Source organism: Centruroides vittatus, unplaced genomic scaffold (genome assembly GCF_030686945.1).
Source record: "Centruroides vittatus isolate TY-2023 unplaced genomic scaffold, ASM3068694v2 contig_754, whole genome shotgun sequence".
NCBI classification, from domain to species: Eukaryota; Metazoa; Arthropoda; class Arachnida; order Scorpiones; family Buthidae; genus Centruroides; species Centruroides vittatus.
The window spans coordinates 1,428,982-1,451,954 of record NW_027122490.1 but is presented as its reverse complement, the minus strand read 5'-3'; the positions used below and the strand labels follow the sequence as shown (position 1 = coordinate 1,451,954).

Below are 22,973 nucleotides of genomic sequence, written 5' to 3'. Positions count from 1 at the left end.
GATCTTTGCTTTATATGCTAGTATGTTGTTGTTGTGGTATCAAACTGTCAATTTTTGGAATGTATTCTCTGGTGGTCTAATTAACTGTGGATTATTATCTATTAGTTGCAAGAGAATGTCATCATCAATGGTGGAATCATGCCTGGATGGAGTTCATCTTGAAGCAAGAAATCTCCATCCTTCAATTTCTTGAACCAACTGTAGCAGGTTTGTCTGTTGACTGTGTCCTTACCAAATGCCTTGAAGCCTTCATTGCATTGTGACCACTTTTGAAATGATAGAGTAACAGCATGCAAATGTGTTCTTCTGAAAGATTCATATTGTCAGTCATTTCTGATGTATCTATTTCCAATTAAATATGTAATAAAATGCCCATTGGTTACTCTACTTATATACCCATATCAAATGTTTTAGAACATTTTTTCCAGTCATTTCTAGAAAAAAAATTAAATATCTAAATTTCATCTTTACAACCTGCTAAATTCAAAATATTGTTTATTCTGAAATTCTTATTAAGCTTCCCTTCAAATTCTTAATAAACTTTGAAGAGAAGTTTAATAAATCCTTTTTATAAGTTATTTATTAAAGGAAATAAATTCTTGAAATAGCAAACATTTTCTAGTGTACAGAAAACATTTTAATTGTTAATAAATAACAATTTTTATTAATCTTAATTATTAAATTATTTGGGGGCGTGGCTCGACAGTGGGGGGTGTTGGTGACTTTTGCGTTGTGGTTCAACAAGTGTTAAGAAACTACTGTATTTCTCTAATCTTATTAACCAAAAATTACTAAAACTGTATAGAAATCATCATTCTCGAAGAAATATTAACAATTAATAAATATGCAGCGTTCACCAGTTAAACGAGGTAGACCTCCGCTTAACAGAACCAAACCGGAAAGTAAAAAGTCTCAATCAGGTGCATCCAACTCCAAACTTATAACGGATTTTAATCTATTAATGGACAAAGAATCACAAGAACCAGCCTTAGAAATCAACAACCAGCATATGGATACAACTCCACAAAGACTACAGAATTCACCAGGTGAGTCCAATATAATCCATCCATCATCTTCGACAAATTCGAATGACACTCTAACAACAGATCTATGGTACAAAATTTCGGAACTTATTAATACTTCTAATAATAAACTATCTACCCAAATGGAATCTATAAAAGAAGATTTGAATTTAATCCATGAAACTATACGTGAGAATAAAATACAATTTCAAAGAATGGACAGTCAAATTGAAAATCTAAAACTACAAATCGACAATTTAAAATCAGGAAAGGAACTGATACAGTATAAAATGGACACCCTGATCAACGACCATCACTATAATAATATAATAATATATAATTATCCCACGTCAAATAGTATCTCCAAATCAGAAATTCTTAAATTTATTAACTCTTCATTAAACCTGCACAAAGTACTCCAGGAAGATATTCTTGATATAACTCAATTAACCAAATCAACGAATCCTGTTATCAGATTATCACTCAGTAATAAACAGACCCGTGATCAGATTTTTAATTCCTTCATATCAAAGAAACAACAAAAATTATTGGAAAACTGGGGAAACATCCAAATCGCACCAGACCTTACTAAGGACTCACGTAAAAGAAGAAAAAACTTATTACCGATTTATTTCGAATTAAGAAAACAAAATCATTCAGTCAAACTACGTAACGATATTCTACAAATAGACCGAGATAGAATAACTTTTAATATCGATACGGGAAAACTGGTTTATGTGGATACTTTTCTACCTTTTTCTACCTTACCAGAATCAGCAAGTTGATATACATTACAAAATAAATCTCATCAGGAAAAAGTTAACAAAAATATACACCCAACTACTGTCATCAATTGGAATAGTCAAGGCTTAAAGAATAAAATAACATCACTAAATCTTCTCCAATTAAAATATGACCCTGATATAATTGGAATAACTGAAACATGGATTACACTGGATCTGTTTTATAATTCTACTTTCTTCAATAACTATACAACAATTACAGTCCCAGCATATAAACCTTCTGGACCTGGTCGCCCAAGTGGTGGATTGTGTATCTTATTAAAAAAACATTGCTGTAAAATACAACAAACCAAAAAATCTGACAACTATATATTACTCCTACTTTCAATGAATAAACCAATATTAGGCAACAAAGATTATCGACAAATAATAGTAATGATCACCTATATTCCACCCAACTGTCTGACAAAACTCAATGAAATATTTAAAATAATCGAACAGTGGCAACATTTAACTCCATATATCCTTTTACTGGGAGATTTTAATGCAAGAATCGCTGAAATGACAGATTCATATTATAATGGTCCTAATTACCAAATACAAAATATCAGACGATCCAAAGATAATACTACTAATAAACTAGGAATAAACTTAATAAAAATAATAAAAGACCATAAACTGTACATTTTAAACGGACGTCTCAAACCTGATTATCCAGCCGAATTTACTTGTATTGAATATAATGGCAAATCCACCATAGACTTAACAATATGTTCTGAATACATGTTAGATTGTTGTCTAGATTTCGCCATAACTACGCAAGACACATCGGACCACTTTCCAACCATATCAAAATTCCTATTGTCCTCAGAAAATTCATCAACTAAGGAGTGCAATAAACAAACGAGAATCTACTATAAAATGTCGAAATTTTCCAATGAAATAGAAAATAGATTCAACAATATTCCAGAAATAACCAATTTGAATTCTGATATAATATATAACCAAATAATTCAGATAATGAACGATTATATCCAAATTAAAAACGATAAAAGAACCATTCAGAACAAATTTAAAAAACCATGGTTTGACAAAGATTGCTACAAGATGAAAAAGATGAAGCAAACAAGTCTAAAAACATTCCGTGAAAACTCAAATAATTTAAATTTCAATAACTACAGAAAGCTCAAGCAAACTTACAATAACCTAATTAAAGCAAAAAAGAAAAATTATCTTTCTAAACTTGAAACAACATTACTAAAAAACAGCAATGATAGCAAAACTTTCTGGGCACTAATACAAAAATTTCGATTTAAATTCGACTTATGTGACAATAACTCAATGATAAGTTTTGAAGCCTGGAAAAAATTTTATCAACGCCTTCCTGTTACCCAAACTATACCTAATTTAATGTCCAACTACAACTCCAACAACGAATGTCTTAATTCTAAATTTACAATCAAGGATCTTGATGATATCATAAATAAAACTCGCATTAACACATCACCAGGAAATGATCACATTCCAACTAAGTTCCTAAAAACATTGTCAAATCAAGCAAGAGTGAAACTGCTACAACTCTTCAATTCTATGTACAAAACAATTAATTACCCGGACTCCTGGAATTCAGTAATTTTATCAATGATACATAAAAAAGGTGATAAAATTTCTCCAACTAATTATAGACCAATAGCACTACTGTCAACATTAAGAAAATGTTTTACATCTTTATTAGCTACAAAATTCCAATACTGGACTAAAATAACTGACCTCGAAGCAAAATTTCAATACGCCTTCTTCAAAAATAAAGGAACAGAATCTGCTATTTTCCTACTATCATCCATAATACAACTTCATCTGAGAAAAAAGCAAAGAAAAATATATGTTGCATTCATTGATATCCAAAAAGCATTCGACTCTGTTTTTGTTCCGCTACTGGTATATAAACTAAAAGTTAACGGAGCAGGTAATCAATTTGCAAACACTATATCTAAGCTATTCTCAACTTATAACGCAAAAATTAAACAGGGCAAAGCCGTCTCACCATCGCTAACATTAACACGTGGAATACTCCAAGGTGACCCTCTTTCGCCATACCTATTCAATTTTTATCTACTCGAAATTGATCACATATTTCAGAATTGCTCAGATGGAATAGAACTTGGTGACAGGACCTTTCATTATGTATTATTTGCTGATGACCTTGCAATCTTCGCTCCGACAAAAATATCACTACAAAGAAAAATTAATCAACTAAATTCTTACCTCAACTCAATCCAATTAACAATCAATCCTACCAAAACGAAAGTCGTTATATTCCGTAAGAATAGTAAAATCTCCAAAAAAGAAACAACGATATATCTAGACAAGCAACCTCTGCAAATGGTAAATGAAGTCAATTTCCTAGGTGTTATGTTCGATTGGAATCATACTTTCAAAGCACATATTTCGTATTTGAACAATAAAGTAAAACTTGCTATAGATAATCTGCTAAACTTATATTCTAACTTAAAAACCTCCGATTTATCTATTCATATGAAACTGTATAACGCAATCATTAACCCAATCATATATTACGCATCCCCAATATGGGGTCTCGATTATATATATAAATTAGAAAAATTTCACATCTACTTTCTTCGCAAACTTTTTCACTTAGAAAGAACTGTCCCAGGCTACGCAATTCGCCACGAAACTAACCGTATCTGCTCTTATCCATTGTTCTTAAAACGTATCATTAAATTCTACTATCGTTTAAAATTCAAATCTGACAGTAATATTACCTTTCTGCACCACGAAATAATCAAAGGCAGTAAAAAATCAACTACAATACAACTCTGGCAAACTAAACTAAATAAAATACTAAATTCTTTTGGAGTATCAGATCTTCTATTCAAAGATAATATTCAGGACTGGAAATTTGGATATACTATGTTAATGGAATCAGCTATCGCTCAATCTATAAATATGGATCAAAATAGCCTAAATCACAATACCTATCATCCCTGGTACTTAAAAATTTTACAAATACCTTCTGTACAACCTTATATGATAAAATCAATTAACTTCAACGTGAAAAGGCTAATTTCACAATTACGTCTAAATAAATATTCCCTTTATATCAATAATTTCTATATTGACCTATCAAACAATCATTGCCCATGGTGCAAATTCGATAACTTCTCAATTGAACACTTACTTCAGAAATGTCAAAATCTCTCTAATGTACGTGATTCTTTCAACATTCCTCGAATACTCCAAAGTGATTCATCCCAAGATTATAGAAATTCTCTCAATAACCTAAATAAAAATGATCTCTATTCTCTGTATAATTATTTCATTAAGATTACAAAAATGTTGTAAATCTATGCCAGTATGTCAAAATATATCAACATTATATAACTTCATTATTGTATAATTATATTACTGTGTTTGTTAAAATAACTGTTTTTATTTATGTTAATAACGAAATAATATAAAACCAACGTATAAAGACTGTTAAATTTTAATAACCTAGTTAATGTTTTAATAATACGAAAATTTACAAGTCAATTTTGTACAACCCCCTGCAACAGGGATAATCCCCTTTTTGTGAATAAAGATATTTGATTTGATTATTAAATTATTTTACTTACTTTCCTCCATCCTGCCCATAATGCCCAGATAAAATTGATAGAACTGTAGATTTACCAGAACCTTGTAATCCAACAACTCCAATTACATAAAAATCTGTTTGATCTTGTAAAAACTGTAAATTTAATTTATTGTTTTAATAATATAAAATTGATTATAAGTTAATTTAATTAATTAAGATTATTTTAAATTAAATTAATGTAAATTAATTTTAAATACTAACTTCCATAGCATTGTCACACCATTGTAAGGATTCATCTACCAACTTTACAGGGGAATTCATTTCAAGTGGTGGACATAATTTCTGATCATTTCCAACTAAAATAAAAATCATAAATTATTCATTTTATTAAAAGTTTATTTAATTGCAATTAGTTAAATATTTTTAATTTCATAATAAATAAAGTTAAAAACACTCAACTAATATTCAAGCCTAGATTAAAGTAGTACAGATAGAACAGTTACATCAAATATTCAAATGTATCATTGGGCTGCAATTTGAAAAAATTGTAGACCTATAAATTTCCACTGTTGCTGTCTGTCTTTCCTTAATCTCAAGAATGGTTTAGATAGATGAAAGTCAAGACCATATATGAAAAGCTTAGGAGCAGGAGGCCCCAATTAACTATATACAAATGCCTGCTTTGGCCAGAAGTTGTTATTTCAATTAAAAAATTTTCTCCTGAACAGAGTTAGATACATGACTGGCATGACTTCATTGTTAACAGAAAAAGTATGATGTACATGGATAAAAAAACTACTAAACTTCAGTGCACTGTGACAATGTCACAATAAATAACTGCTTGTTACAAAAATTATTTTCCTAAGTTAAGAAGTTTGTGTCTAATGAACATATAATATACAGGATGATTTTGTAAGGTCTTGACAAACTTTAAACTTTAAACATTATCTTTTATTTAACTTTATCTTATTTATGTCAATAAATTAGTTCTTTACACTTGACATAAATCAAAAAGTTGTTTAAGTTTGCAATTATGCATTTAAGAATAAATCTGAAATTTTAGTGTATTTCTATTTTGCATGAATTCTGTGCACAAATCTCTGGATAAATCACCCCAGGAATGTAGTCATATGAAGTAACATGGAGCAGCATTTTCCACACTAATGCTCTTCCTCCCCTCTTTGCCAGTTTCCACTGCTGCTTCACTCAAGTTTAACTTTAAATACTGTAAGAACTGAATGTCACAAGCAGTTGTCCACAGCTTGTGACATTCAATTCCAGGCCTAGGAGTGCTATTTCCCCTTTGAAAAAGTGAGAAAAGTGAGTTGAAATACAGAAAAAGTGAATAAAAAGTGAGTGCAATAGTGACAAAACAAAGTGAAAACACAGAAGGAAAACTCAGCAAAACAGCAGTAAAAATTGTTATTTCTTTTTATTCTGTTATGGTTAAACACATTTTAAAAATTTCTGTATATACTGTAATATAGTAGCCACTCGTTATATCGCGTTTTTTTGGTCCCCTAAATTTTAAAAGCATTTGAGTCAATTAATTTTAAATTACCAATTACCACTGAATTTCTATTTGCAACGAAATACGAGAAAGAGCTAAATATGCAGAACAGGTGGATAGATCGATTGTCATTTGTTTCCTTTTGATATAAAAGTTGTTTATTTATTAGTTTTAAGTACAGTCTCCTCATTTACAAGTTTCTGTGAATTCGAAATTTCATACATTTATGTGAATTAACGGTATTGCGTCAATTCACATAAAGGTGTGAAATTTCGAATTCACCGCATAACGTGTAAGGAAAAGATCTCTCTAATTCTGAACGAAAACTTCTAAAATTTTTATACAGTAGTAACTTCATTTTGCTTTTTAGAGAATTTTTACTCTGTAATTTTATAAGTTTTGATGTTCTATTATATATTCAATATTCATTTTTTTTAAATTTTCAATTACAGCATTTATAATTTTTATTGAAAAATATAAACTACACGAATTTCTAATAAGCGATTTATATAGTACTGTATAATAAAATCGCAATTGATGTTTGTTTTTATATCGACAGTATTTGTCTTTCAATGTCATTGTTAAAGAAACAATGCTAAATGGGCGTTCATGGTTTCGATGTTTACGTAAACGTCAATTAATTCGATATAACCTACGAATAAAATTCAGGATTGAAAAACTAAGCTTATTTTATATCAGAAACACTTGCTGATGAAAGAACAGAGATTCCATAGCATGTATAATCTGTTTAGTAAAAGCCCAGAATTTTTATTACTCGGTTATATCGCGTTTTTTTTTTCTGTTTCCCGATAACCAGTGGCTTCTGTATTTCCAGTAAACCATGAATACTTGAAAAGTCTTTGGCTTCTGTAAATAATCAGTCATGAAAGATGATGTTCTTTTATTAAGATTATTCTGCATGTTATCAACTTCCTTCTATTTCGCTTCCTCTTGCTTTTGAACACTTAACACTAATAAGCATCACACGTGCTGCTTGTACTTCATTCATGTTCTTGCTGTTAATAGCCTTCTCCAGTTTTTTTGTTTGCTGCTTCTAACAAAACTTAGACTGTCGCATGTATTTCATTTTCTTCTACATTTTTCTGGTTTAAACTCAGTTGCCGTTCCATAATCTTCATGTTACGAACAGCTTTCTTTTGTTGTTCTTCAAAACATTTCTGTGCTCTTTTTTCCGTTTCTCTTATTCTTTTAACTTCTTTTCATTTTCCAATCGTTCTTGATAATTTCTATGCACCGAGGAAGCTAATTTCAGTCGTCCTTTGCAATAGGTACAAGGTGTGGGCTTTGGTCATACATGTTTAGTCCCTCCTTAACAATCAAAAGTGAATTAAGCATTCTTTCCAACACTGATGCTCTATCAGGAGAAAGTGCCCGGCATAAAATTGATCCTCTCATTCATGGGAACGGGATTTTCGATGCTGATTTCACTAATTTGGCTATTCTCGGATATTTATCATTATCAGAAACTGTTTATTTTTTAATGCTTCGAGATGTGTAAATATTGATTTCCAAATAAAATAATAAATCTGAAATAAATATACTCCAAATAATATAAGTAAAATAATATTTTATTAATGATTTCATAAATAACAAAAAACTTTTTCCTGCAGATGAATAAAAACCAACATCGTTGCAAAGTTGTTAACCTTTGGGAAGCCTGTGAAAATCTTTCTCACAAGCAATTACGTGTTGTACTTTTTACAACACTTCGAATATTTTAATTTATTTGGTAAATTTTATATGTAAATATGAATTTACATTTTCGTTTACTTTTTTAGTCTCTCAATTAATGCACAATTATAATCGGCATAAGAGAAGATTAAAAAATGGATATTTCACAAGCAAAGTAATCACACATTTTATGAAAATAACACTTACTATATGGAATAATTATACTTGTAGTCAATTTAAACATACATTTATGGGAAGATGTAGATGTGATTTAACGTTAACAATATGCTATGAAATCATTAAAGTAATTTTATTAAACTCAAGTTTATGAAATTATTTAAAGATAAATCAAGTAAAAAAATATTTTTGTAAACGACAACTCCATAACCCGATTGTTAATTAAAACCAAATAATCTGCCAAATTATTGGGCTATAACCAGGATAACTAAATGGTCAGAAACGAAATCTTTTTTAGTGGTAGGAGGTTACGCTACTATCTCGTGTTAATTTTAATAATTATATATTTTGAATTTAAAAGCGGCAGCAGTGTTGTCAGCTTGAGAGATTAATCCCTCTGCGTAATGTGCTTTCCCCTGCAAAAGGACTTTAGTGATTTTCTTAGAAAACAGCCAAAACCGCAGGGATGCTTAGAATACTTATTTTTAAACTCTGTAGAAGGAAATGCAATTCGGATAAGGTAGATTTTGGCGAATAATGAAAATATGGCATGAGTACATAACTTTACTCAACACTGGCTTCTGAATTTGTAATGAGAGGGATTTTTTAAGTGCATAAAATATTTTTTTAAATACGTTAAATAAATTTTTGTTTTCTATAACCTAACGACACTGAGCGGGCAGTTGCAATTTTGAGTCTGCTCAGGGCCGCGTATTTTCTTCTAAAAAATTCTATTCTGATAGTCCGATAATTCGGCAATTCGTTTGGCTTTAAAATTATTTTTGGTTTGCCCCACATCTTAATTAAGCACGTGAAAATGACCAAAAAAGTGAGAAAAGTGAGAAAATGACCTGAAAAGTGAGAAAAGTGAGGATACTTCAGAAAAGTGAGTACAAGTGAGAAAAGTGAGCGACTCCGAGGCCTGAATTTTTACAGTATTTAAAACAAAAACAGGTGCATTGTACTCAGATACTAAGCTACATGAACAAGCATGAGTTAAAAAAATTATAATTTAATATTTGTTCTTTCTCGTTCATCTTTTTTTTTTATTACACATTGTCATGTGTATCACTGGTTTGCATATGACATGCAAAGAGCTACCATACTGATATGGCAGCTCTGCACAATAATGTGTTGTTAGTTTCATTAAATAAAATATATTCTTTGAGTTAATAATTATATATGAAATAAACAAAACTGTCTTTGGACATTAAAAGTTCTTTTACTATGGTGAAATTAACACTTTAATGCTAATAGAATTATCCCTTTATCTATAATAAAAACAAGTGATAATTCTATTAGCTTTACAGTGTTAATTTCATCACCATAAAAAAATCTTTAAATGTCCAAAGACAGTTTTGTTAATTTCATATATAATGTGTTGTTAGTATTGCAGGTTATTAGGATATTACATTTTTAGCCATGTGCGTGACCCACACTCAAAAATTTCTGGCTACATCCCTGACCCCAGATATTAAGTTAACATTTCACTAATTTGTATATACTGTAATGGTTAATTGATTTTAATATTCTAATCGTCAATGGTCTGTCTTATTTATACTGATTAAACTAAAATTAAAGCCAAACGATTGCTGGATTAGACCAAGCTACTTTACCACTGCTTTTAATAAATAAATAATTTGGCACTAGAGGTAGGAATTATGTGCCATCTCTTATTAAATTTAATAATTAAATTAACATTAAATTTAGAAAATAGTGGAAGAAAAGAATTGGCCGGAAACAAGACTCAAACCCACAACTGCCACTTATTGTGTAGATGCATTGCCATATTAAATTTTTGCTTGTTAAAAATAAATTATTATTGTAGTTTGATTTTACAGTAGTCTATTTTTATCATACTATTTCTTTTAATTGGTTTAACCAGATTCATATAAATTAAATCAAATGTATAGTGTTTATCAGTACTAGTAATAGTAACAGTAATAGTAATTAGTATAAAAAATAATTTATTACTCAAAATTTAAATCAATTTATTATTGTCTTTTATCATAATAAATTATCATTGAATGATTCATTAATTGACTAATTTTAAATAAATTTTTTAAACATTTTTTAGTAGCATTCATTATATATAATGAAAAATTATAAAATAAATAAATAAATTTGACTAAATAAAAATACTGTATTGTCCCTATTAGACACCACTCTCACTCTCTATCTTTTTCTATTACTTTGGTTAAAATTGCCATAATAAAGACCTTTTCCCTATCATGATACCATATATTTGTTATTGAGAAATCAGTATATAGCACACACTAACAAAATTTGAGTTTTTAAATACTGGTAACTGCCTTTTCACTAACCACTTCTATAATTATTTGCATTGCTAAAATATTATTGTAGAATTACTTATAGCCATAGCAACAGCAGGAATAAAATTTTCAATAATTTTTCCAAAAAAAAAAAAATAATAATAATAATAATAATCACAATCCAATATTTTAACCAATTTGTATTTCTGCTTTATCTATATAAAAATTAAAAGTATTAGTAATTTCTATTACTTTTAATTTTTACATAGATAAAGCAGTAATTAGTAGTAAAAAATTATTACTATTTTCTAGTACTTCATGTTTTATGTGCAGCTTTATCATAAATAATAAACAGAAAATATAGGTCTCAATAGAAGCTCATGTTTGGGAAAATGTTTAAGCCTAGTAGACCTCTAATAGAAACAATACAATAATTTAAATAAATTCTACTTATCTTTTATATGTTTTGATTATAAATAAATCATAAATATACCTTCTACTGTAGAATGACTACTTAGTGATGTTTTTTGTTGAATATGATAAACTGGTTGAGAATTATTATTTTGTGTTAAAGTGGATGCTGTTCCTTCTGATTCTTTAGTACGTTCAAGAAAACTTTGATTTGATAAAGGAGAAGAAACTCCTGGTGAACAAGATCTGCTAGTATCTCTATCAGATCCTTCTCTTGTTTTTAAAAGAACTGTTGGAGGTTTCATTTCTGTTTGTTTATTTGGACTTTGAGGTACACCACTATCTCCTCCTTGAGATTGCTAAAATTTATAAATTAATATTCCTGATTAATATTTACAAACTAAAATAAATATAAAAATAATTTTTAGTATAAAAACAGTTTACAAATAAAAAAATTTAAAATAATTTTGCTTCCCTAGAACAAAAACAATTGAATTTGCAATAATGAATTGCTTCATTCATTATCTTTAATGCAGACAATACTGTAAGTTCATATAATCACTGAAAAAATCCAGTAAAGAACTTTCCTGGCAACATTTAGTGGCACTGTTTTGATATTTATTATTAAAAACTTTTTATATTTTTTAACTATTATAAAAGCTTAATTTTGAGGGTAGGGATGGGTATTATAAAAAATTGTAAATCCTAATAATGAGTAAAATCGTCAGTAAGCCCGACCCTACTGGAAATACATACAACCCCCATTATCTCTCCATTCCCTTAACCTTTAATCACCAAAATTTAATAGCATCAATCCCCCTAATACAAACCTCCCTGCAAAATTTCAGAAATTTTCACAAAAAGCACAGGACTTACAAAGCTTCAAAAAAGATGAACAAAATTGTGTCACACACACATTAACATTCATACATACAGAAAAAATCCTTGAGTTGTTTTTCATTTCTCAATGTTTCAAGATGTCCTGTGTCAAAAAATGTAAAAATCTTGGTGGGTCATTTTTTAACCAATTGCCACACTTTCCCTTTGTTATGAATAACAGTCAAAAAAGTAAAAACCATAAAAATGCTAAAGTTATCCAACTGTTAAACTTCTAAAACTGTCTTTACTTCAAATATTTTATTTAAGTTTTGAAATGTTTTGAAATTTTCTAACTTAATTAGAATATTCTTAAGGCATTCATTTTTATTCAGATTTAATGTACTTAAAATATTTGATTTGATGATGAGACTTTGATGTTCCAAAAATATTTAATTCAGAATAAAATATATGACTGCATTCATTTATTATGTTTTGTTTTAAAATTATTTTGTTTCAATTGTATTAATTTTACACATATGAGAAAAGAAAAAAGAAATTTTTTATCAACTAATTTTAAACTATTTTTAATTCTGAATCTGTACTCTTTCTCTTTTATATTTGATTTAAATTCACTTATATTAACAAAATGAGAAAAGATGGAAGAAGCAACACTGCAATTTAAATAATATACAAATACACGAATTACAAGCATTATAACCATATTTATAATTTTAAATTGAAAGTTAAAATCAACTGATTTCAAATATTAACCAAATTTACTTTTTTTAAATATAGATAAAGATTATATGATTAAAGTTGATTAATTATTAAATTTTGATTTTAAATCATAAGTAGTAATTTATTGAAAATTTGAAAATGTGTAAGGTATTATTAAATAATTTAAAACTTCACATTTGTAATGTATTGTAGTATAATATTGAACTTACAATTATTATTATTGCAGTTGTTATTATTGTTTAGTTTTTCTTTCAAACAATTTTTCTATAACACTGATCATTTTATAATCAGAGGTAGCTTACCAATAAGGGCTGCTCAGTTACAGACCTCTCAGAATTTTGAGAGAAATTAAACTAAACACATGAATAAAAAGTTTTAAGATTAAAAAAAAAAAGTGTGTCATTTTAAATTCAAATAGCTTCAAATACTTGTAATAAATATTTTTAACTGACTCAACATTGTAACATAAATAATTAAATTTCATCCTGTTTAATAATAAAATAATCATATCTCTAACTCTTATAAAAGTTGCTGCTAAAAATATTTTTTTTAGCAGCAACTAAAATATTCATACATATATATGTCTCCTTAATCCAAAAATTACAAAAATTCTGGTTGACTATCTTACAGCCTTTAGGTCAGGAACATCCTTTATTGAAGATACAGGTTACATATGCATTTCGGGCTTATTTTTTAAGCCCCTCTTCTGTGCTATACCAAAAAAATTTAAAACAATCAGTAATATAACAATATAACGCATGTAGATTGTATCCTCTAACATAAAAAAACTATTTTATCATACCAAAGAAAGGTTTCCACGATTTTTTCTTACAAATCATCTGTCACACTCATATGACATTCTTGGGTTTTTTTACATTATTCACCAATCCTTATTCAATGAACATAAATAAACCATAAAAATTTCATATATAAATATTTTTATAATACAAGGAAGGTTTTTCTTTTTTAAAAAATATATTACCTTTAAAGTGGGCATATATCATATTACATTAAAATTCTAAACAATCACTGAAAATTCCTGAAGATACATTTTTAATCTCAAACAGCAGTAGGGTAACTGTAATTATAGTAACATTCTGAAAATTATTTACAAAAATAAAAACTTTTCTTTAAAAAAATTACAAAGAATACATACCGACATTAATATTTTCTCTCAACTCACAAGACATTGTACTTTACATTACGGTGTATGATGCTTACATTATAGGGAAATTTTTGTCGTAACGCCCTCTATCAGACTACCATTGCTGATCTATTTCCATACCGTTAGAGATATTGATTAAATTTTTACTAGTAGATTTTATAATTTCGATGTGTTCTTTAAATTTACGTTTATAAATGTTTTTTTTCAGAATGAATAATTTTAATGTTGTTTCTATCAATCTGACAGTTACTATTTTTTATATGACTAAACCAAGGGGAATTATTATATTTTAACCTTACTGCTGCTTCATGTTCCTTAGTTCTTAACTCTAAAGTCTGACCTGTTTCACCTATATAATCTTTAGGGTTTTGACAATCAGTCATATAAAAAATAGTAACTGTCAGATTAATAGAAACAACATTAAAATCCTTCATTCTGAAAAAAACATTTATAAACATAAGTTTAAAGAACACATCGAAATTATAAAATCTACTAGTAAAAATTTAATCAATATCTCTAACAATATGCAAATAGATCAGCAATGGTACAGTCTGATAGAGGGCATTACGACAAAAATTTCCCTATAATGTAAGCATCATACACTGTAATCTAAAGTACACTGTAATGTAAAGTAATAATGTGTTGTGAGTTGAGAGAAAATATTAATGTCGGTATGTATTCTTTGTAATTTTTTTAAAGAAAAGTTTTTATTTTTGTAAATAATTTTCAGAATGTTACTATAATTACAGTTACCCTACTGCTGTTTGAGATTAAAAATGTATCTTCAGGAATTTTCAGTGATTGTTTAGAATTTTAATGTAATATGATATACGCCCACTTTAAAGGTAATATATTTTTTAAAAAAGAAAAATCTTCCTTGTATTATAAAAATATTTATATATTAGATTTTTATGGTTTATTTATGTTTATTGAATAAGAATTGGTGAATAATGTAAAAAAAACCCAAGAATGTCATATGAGTGTGACAGATGATTTGTAAGAAAAAAATCATGGAAACCTTTCTTTGGTATGATAAAATAGTTTTTTTATGTCAGAGGATACAATCTACATGCGTTATATTGTTATATTACTGATTGTTTTAAATTTTTTTGGTATAGCACTGAAGAGGGGCTTAAAGATAAAATAAGCCCGAAATGCATATGTAACCTGTATCTTCAATAAAAGATGTTCCTGACCTAAAGGCTGTAAGATAGTCAACCAGAATTTTTGTAATTTTTTGGATTAAAGAGGCATATATATGTATGAATGAATAAACAGCTACCATAACAGATATTTTAACTAAAATATTCTTTAATAATTTTGTAGCTTTTTAATTTATTAATTCTTTTTCTAAATAAGTTTATAAAAACAATTTGAAATGTTTAAAATATCAAAAATTTCATAATTGGTAAAACATATTTATATTAGCTAATAATGGCAAGAGATCATGAGGTAAATCCTACATTTACTTGCAATTTAAATAATTTTTATAATTAAATGATTATTCAAATGTATAATTCAGATTTGTAAGTCTTTCTTTTAGCTAAATTCTTGCAATTTTCCAAAAATTTATCACCAACACTATGTTATAACCATTTTATATTTGGGAAATATAAAATGATTATAACATAATTAAGCTTAAAAATGTAAGTCTTCAAACAATTTTTAAAATTTCATTATTAACAATGTAATACTTTAAATACATTTAATTGACTATTTTTAAAATATGCAAAAGGAAATTGTCTGACCATATACAGTTTTCCCAAAGGGCGAAATCATCTCTTGTATGAAAATAAATTTTCAATAAACAAAATTAATTCTTGATTATTAATTAATATAACATACATTTTAAAATAGAATTAAATTTAAAAATACTATATTTACCCTATCTGTCTGTGGCTTGGAAAGTATAATCAATGTTTTGGTAGGTTGAGTACCTTCAGATTCACTTAATTTCTCCTAGAAAAAATTTATATACATATAATTTAGTTTATTCATTTTATTATACAATAATACATTTTTATACATCATATTTCTTATCATCTTATTTTAAACCTCTTAACATATATATTTATACATTAAATCTAAATTCTTAACAATACTGTGTAACATAAATTCAAACAACAAACATTTGAAACATTAGGAGTCAGTATTTAATTTGCATAAAATGTTTTTCAAGACCTTTATCATTTCAGCTTTAAAACTGATTGACTCCTTTGTATTGTTAACAACCATATTGGAAATCTTTAGACTAGATCAGGCCTGGCCAACCTGCAGCCCATCACATTAAATTGTGTGGCTCGCTAAGCGATATTATATATCTATTAAAACTTTTGTTTCTCGTTATGTGTATACCAAAACAATTCAATAAATGAAAATTTGCATATGTCATTGTTATAATGCACAAGTGTGAGTACAAACTCTTGGTATAACAATAAAATCTTATTCATTTTGTATTTGTTTTACTATTTTAAAAGCATGTTTGCCTAAATTGTGGCCCACCGTAATGTTACACATGATCAAAGTGGCCCGCGAAACAATTTGGGTTGGCCAGGCCTGGACTAGATCATACTAGTTAAAGGGTCTCCACAATTAAATGAGATTAATCCGTTCATGATGAAATCAGCCAAAGAGAAAATTGTTTGACTGGTTTTGCTATACAAATTTCCCTTGTAGGTAGGGTAAAAACAATTTCGTCTCCAGGTATACAGAAATTTTCAGAGCTTAAAGAGTTATATCTGCCAATATGTAATAATATATCAACACACAAAACAAAAAAAATGTTAGCATATAGTGGATTATAATATAGAATAGCAAATGATCTCTAAATAGTATACAATAAACATACAATTTTGAATTTGATTTGTGTAGTAAAATAATTACTACTACTACTACTACTTTAATAACTTCATCCTATTTTAGGAGTTTTATTTCTTATTTCAAGATGTCAGCAAATACAGAATTAGAAAGGGGATGAACAAATAAAAAAGACTGGAAACTTCTGATCTAGACTTCTGTTTCAGTTTGATTAATACATTTACATTAACTGAAAAGGAAGATTTCTTTTTTGGAGAGAAACAACGAAAACGAGATCCCATTATCTTTGAAAATCAAGAAAAAATAATTGTAAACAGATGATGCAATCAATTAGATATTATAAATCTAAACGTGTTTTGAAGCAGAAAACACGTGTTTTCGCACGTGTTTTCTGCTCTAAATGTTATTAGTTTAAAATTATGCGGAAAAAAAAAAAACTGAAATGACTGTTGTGATGTGTTCTTGCAGCAATTGTATCAAAACAAATATTTAGTAATGAATATTAGTATACTTCAGTTTTAAAATATTTGCAAATTATAATTACCATAACGTCAAATTCATAAACACAAACCCAATGCAAACTCGAACATTAGTTAGTCTGTTCACCGAGATATGTCGCTAGTATCGGACTTATTGATCAACAAATAAACACAAAATTAATAAAAGTTATAATCCTAGAGAGTATTTCAAGATAATATAACATAGTATATTAATTAAAACAATAGTTTTGCTATTGAATAATTTAAAATCGTAAAAAGTTTAATTATTAAAAATAAAATACAATAATATATATATATATATATATATATGTGTGTGTGTGTTAGGCTCAAAGAACGAAAACGCTCATTGAGCGAAAAAAAAACGTCCGCGTTGTAGTTTCTTTAAATCATCCACAAAGCGAAATTTGCGTCGTGGCTTCACGATATTTGATCACTACGCGTTGCGGTGATTAAGAAAAGCCATAACGCGTTCTGAACGTTAGCTGATGCAACCACGATAGAGGGTGATATGATGCACAGTGATTTGTAACTTTAAAATATAGGGTACGTTCGTTAAGTCGAACGAGTTAAACACGTTAGTAACGAATCGTTCGAAAAGTAGTAGTCTCGCTCAGTGCGCATGCTCCACGGTGATGACGTATCGAACAAAACTCTAACGAAGCTCACGAAGGAAAGAGTTAGTTTACTTCGTTAAGAAAATGGCGCCCGACGATATCGATGTTTTTAGATCTACTCAATATATTACACCCTAAGCAACCTAAGAAAAATATTTTGGATAAGGCTGCACTAGCAACGTTCATATCTTCGATTTTAGAAACAGCCATTTAGTTATAACGAATCGTTCGAAAAGTCTAACGAAACAAGAATAACGATGACGTCATTCTCGTTTAACTCGTTTAACTCGTTTGACTTAACGAACGTACCCATAGGTTCTAGCCTCGAAACATTTTTATTTACAATTTTTAATGCTGAACAACATTACTTCTACAAGTTTTCCTAGAAATTTAATTTTCATACTTAAAATAATTTCAAATAAATAAACTGTATGGAGAAACATACACATTTTTTTTTTTTCTTAAAAGTGCTAAAGGTATGTACTAGTAATAGTACTACATGTACTAGTAGGTGTTTGATATACTCTACACGATGACAAAATATCATCTGCTAAAGTTAAAAACCTCTGTGCGACGGATTTATGGTTAAAAGCCACCCCAACTTACAATAAGAAAATAAACTTTCTTTTTCATTATGACTTATTTATCTTCAATCATCTTATGTAAGTAGGTAACAAAATAATTCATCGCATACAGAAATGTAACTTGGTTACTTTTCAACATTTAATCATTCGTGAAAATCTGTTGCGGTGCTCGAGATGTCAACATTTTCAAACAATTAATTTACTAAAAATAATTACTTTGTCAGGAACTTTTATTAATAAATCAGTCTTTTTTTTATGAAAATCAAGAATGTTCTAGAGTTATTTATTTTTACAAGAACTATTGCCGTGATATTTCGAGTTGCATTTTATGTTCTTTGAGCGATATTTGCATTTTTTATCAATACAGTATTTTTTACAGTGAGACCCTTGCTTACTTTCAGATGTTAACGTGGATGCTGAGCGAAGTGTTAATGAAGTTGAGGGTAGGTCCTGAATGTTAATAATGTAAGGCGCTTACTTTTAGGGGCAATAACTTAATTGCGCGTCAGGAAGAACATAGGGACTGATCGTATGTGAGTGGTGGCGGCAGAGGCAAAGATGACAAGTGTCTTACAATAACCGTTTATTTTAGCATAAAATTAACTTACATATCAATAATACAAGATGCGATCTAGATCGTCTTGAATAAGGAGCTCCGGATGACGGTGGTCGGATACGGAGTGATGTGCCTCGGGGCGTTGGGGAGAAGAGTCCGTAGAGTCGGGAGAGGGACGTTGGCGTACGGAGTGGGCGGCTGGTTGACGTGCTGACGAACACTTCTTGACAGGTGGAAAACTCGGTCTTCTTCTTCTGATTCGGGGATTTTATACGATTTCCCCTTGAATTTTACCTTTTTGATTGGTCCTGAGTCCCTTTTCCCCGATTGGTCAATCTTCTGTTTCCAAGCGAGAAAGGTGCTGACGGAGTCTTGAAATCTGCGCTCGTAATTCACCGTGATAGTCTTTCTCGGGCATTTGTCTTGACCGATTTGCCAGATGTTTTGCATCCATTTACCCCTGATTTAGGCCTCACATGACCTAACAGGTGTCCTCTTGGTCATTAGTTCCCCTCCTTTTTGTCGACTGTTTTCATTTCTACTCTTGTATACTAGCACCCTGACAAAGCCCCCTCTCACTCGGTGGACATTCCCCTCCGTCGTTCATCACCGCGTCGCGTTTCTTTTTAAAACAAGTATGTAGTTTTCCTTTTTGTCTGGACTACATCGCCGACACAAGCAAGCTCTTGATCGCGTGACCTCCGAAATTTCCCTTTTTAGGAATTTTTATAATTAATCGAATTTTCGTTTCGATTTTAGGAACCTCACAATAAAGTTTCTTTCAGAAATTGTAAATTCATTATGAGCATACAGTCAGTAAAGAAGAGCTTTCTTGTTTCTTAACTGATAGAGACCTGATGGATTAATGCTCACAGTGGCGTGCCGTCATTGGAAGCGATGGAAACGCCGATTCCACCTTCCAATGACCTTCCCTTGTATTTTATAAAATATAAATTTTCATATTTTAACGTACTTTGCATTAATTAAAATTAATATTTTATTATAACTGCATTATGTATCTTTTACAAATTTCTATACTACACGTGAAAAAAACGATAAGATTGATATTGTATATTCGAATAATTCAGTGGCGGAAGGAATGTCGAAACCGGGTCAGTTTCCTATCAGCCAGATTATATAGGCATTGGCACATGCGGTTTTTACAGAGCACCAACCTCACCCGGTTTAGCTGGTAGAAGCAACACACGCGTAAAGCATCTAATTTTATATCCCGGACCGATTGTGGTCTGTTAGCCGCCTGCCTGCTAGATATTCGGCCGCCCTCGCCCGATTATGTGAATCATGAGCAGACTAGATCAACGGCGGGCAACCCCCAGCCCGCGGGCCAGCTACGGCTCGCGAAAAGTTTCTATCCGGCCCGCGAGATCTTTAATAGATTATTAAATTGGAAAAATAACTAATTAATAGTTATTTTTCCAATTCTTTGTAATTTTCGAAAACGATAAGAGAAATAAATGTAGTAATTAACTTTTTATTTATTTATTTCATATTTGCAAACTAAAAAAATTACAAGTCACAAGAAGGCGTCAATTAACTACTACGGCCCGCGGAAAAAACGTAAAATTTATTTTGGCCCATGTTATAAAAAAGGTTGCCCACTGTAGACTAGATTGATAACTTAACCCAACCGATAGGAGTTTACTGGCATGTTTTTATGATAGTTCTGTATAGTTGACAGAAGTTTAAAAAAAGTCCATTAAAATATTTGATATATTTATTCTGCGTTTATTCTGCTCTCTCATCTTATATTACTTACGGATTTCAATGTTAAACCGGTGATATTACGATTATTCGCGTTTTTCATGAACTATAGAGGGCGCTGAATTTTTACAAAATGGCTACTTTATCTGGGTCGCTTGTAACTAGTAATGTAAAATTAATCATACATTACTGCCCGATATAATGATATATGCTGCTTGTAGCTGTTTATCGAGAAATTTTATAGTAGCAGAACAATTATTGCTAGCGGGATACGTCATTATGTGGTATCGAAGCAAGTGAGCGAGATCGTTCTATGCATATTTGTGCCCTTTGTGTTAAAAACATCAGCTTTGACATTGTCCTATCAGGGTTAGATTTACAAGTAAAAAGCTATGTAAATTGTTGCTTAGGCTTCGACTTTCAAGGAGCCTCAAACGTTTGTACAAACAAAACAAAAATTAAAGTCGAATTTTGTAATAAACATTTTTTTACAAACCAACAAAACATACTTTACTTTTTATTTTGTGTAATATTTCGTTAATTTTTTTTCTAAGAATTAACGTAAGGTCTTTTTAAAAAAATGATAAAACCAATTTTAAAAAAGATTTTTAAAGGAATGGGTATAAAAATTTAATTAAATTCAGTTATAAAACAGAAGACTAGTGAAACCTCATATCTTTTTCTTCCAATAACCGTATTGAATCAGAGAGATAGTCCGATTTAATTTTTTTCTTTTTATGATTGACTTCTAAAATTGTGAAGGGGTTTTTTTTTTTTTTGTAACTCTTTCCGCCCAGTGGGCACTAAGAGGGCCTCTTATAGCAAGCCCATTATGGGTTCGGCCAGGCCCACAATGGGGCGGCCGGGTGGTGAGGGACGGGGGCCGACATATCCGGACGGACCACCCCCCGAAAAATTCCTGGGGATTTCTCGACCCGTCCGGATTCGATCCCGGTCCCCCAGGGCGGTAGGCTGCTAACCTTGACCGCTCGGCCATCCGGCCAATTGTGAAGGGTTGGTAAGGGGACTTACATTCAGCTTAAGGCTTCGAAATTCTTAAATCCGACCCTGTGTCCCACACAAAATAACTGACATTTTAACTTTAAGAAAATATCTTTTAAAATTAACAGCATAACTTGGTCGTGTAAAATAGGACAATCGGGAAACTGCCAATTCTTAAGTCTAATTCACTTTTTCACAATTCGGAGAAGCTAATAAATGTAACCGACCGATTTCCGAATAATCATCTGTTTTTCGTGTGAGAATAGACGAAAACTTATATTAGGCTCCCGTAAATCTTTGAAATTGCAATTTGGAACGCAACAGAAACCTTTGCTTTTTCTATTGTTATTCATATTTACTGCTGATAATACACAAGAATTAATCAAACGACCCAGATAGAATAGTTTTGTTTTTAAACATCAGAGGGCGAGCATCCGGTGAAAAATGCGAATAGTATGTCCCATCTGTAAGGGAATGCAGAAAAAACGTGTACAATTCTTGTATAATGTTAAAAAATTAACTGTTACTTTGGCAGCATCATTTACAACCAAATTTAATGAATGAGACGTACAAGATACAAAAAAGGCTCTAGAATTTATTTTCCTTAAATTTTCGATTTATGTATCGGTTGTCATAAAAATTTCTTTCCACTTCTTTCCCAAGACTACAGATATTCAAGTACAAAGTAACCGGTTTCAACTTATTTCTACTTAAGAAGTAGTTAAATAATTAAGCGATTAGCGAATTAGAAACATAAATAAAACCCTGATGAAAGAGCCGAAATTTTACTTAAACAGAAGCTTAACCGAACCAATCTCTTGCCGAGTACAGTGGGGTCTGATCTCTTAATATTAGATGTAATAAAGACAGAAATTTCTCCAGTTCAATGAGAGTGACCGAAAAGTTGTAAATTTTGGAAATTTCCGTGAACACTCGGTCCTAAAACGAATTAGTTAGAAAACGAACGACGGACAATCTGTTAAGTTTAACATATTTAGATTGTTACAGCTATGGTGAGAAACGTTTAAAATCT

General features: G+C 29.9%; 1 protein-coding gene across 1 annotated transcript in view; it reads right to left on the bottom strand.

The window, feature by feature from the left end:
* The window catches only part of LOC136981421 (nonsense-mediated mRNA decay factor SMG9), a 41,481-nt gene extending 23,876 nt beyond the window's left edge, over positions 1-17,605 (bottom strand). The window contains exons 1-5 of the mRNA XM_067277739.1: positions 17,507-17,605; positions 16,030-16,104; positions 11,506-11,782; positions 5,622-5,716; positions 5,401-5,513 (exon numbers count right to left, since the gene is read on the bottom strand). Coding sequence (XP_067133840.1) covers positions 5,401-5,513; positions 5,622-5,716; positions 11,506-11,782; positions 16,030-16,104; positions 17,507-17,509 — 563 coding nt within the window. The 5' untranslated portion in view covers positions 17,510-17,605. The remainder of the gene's footprint in view (positions 1-5,400; positions 5,514-5,621; positions 5,717-11,505; positions 11,783-16,029; positions 16,105-17,506) is intronic.
* Between the last annotated feature and the right edge of the window lie 5,368 nt (positions 17,606-22,973).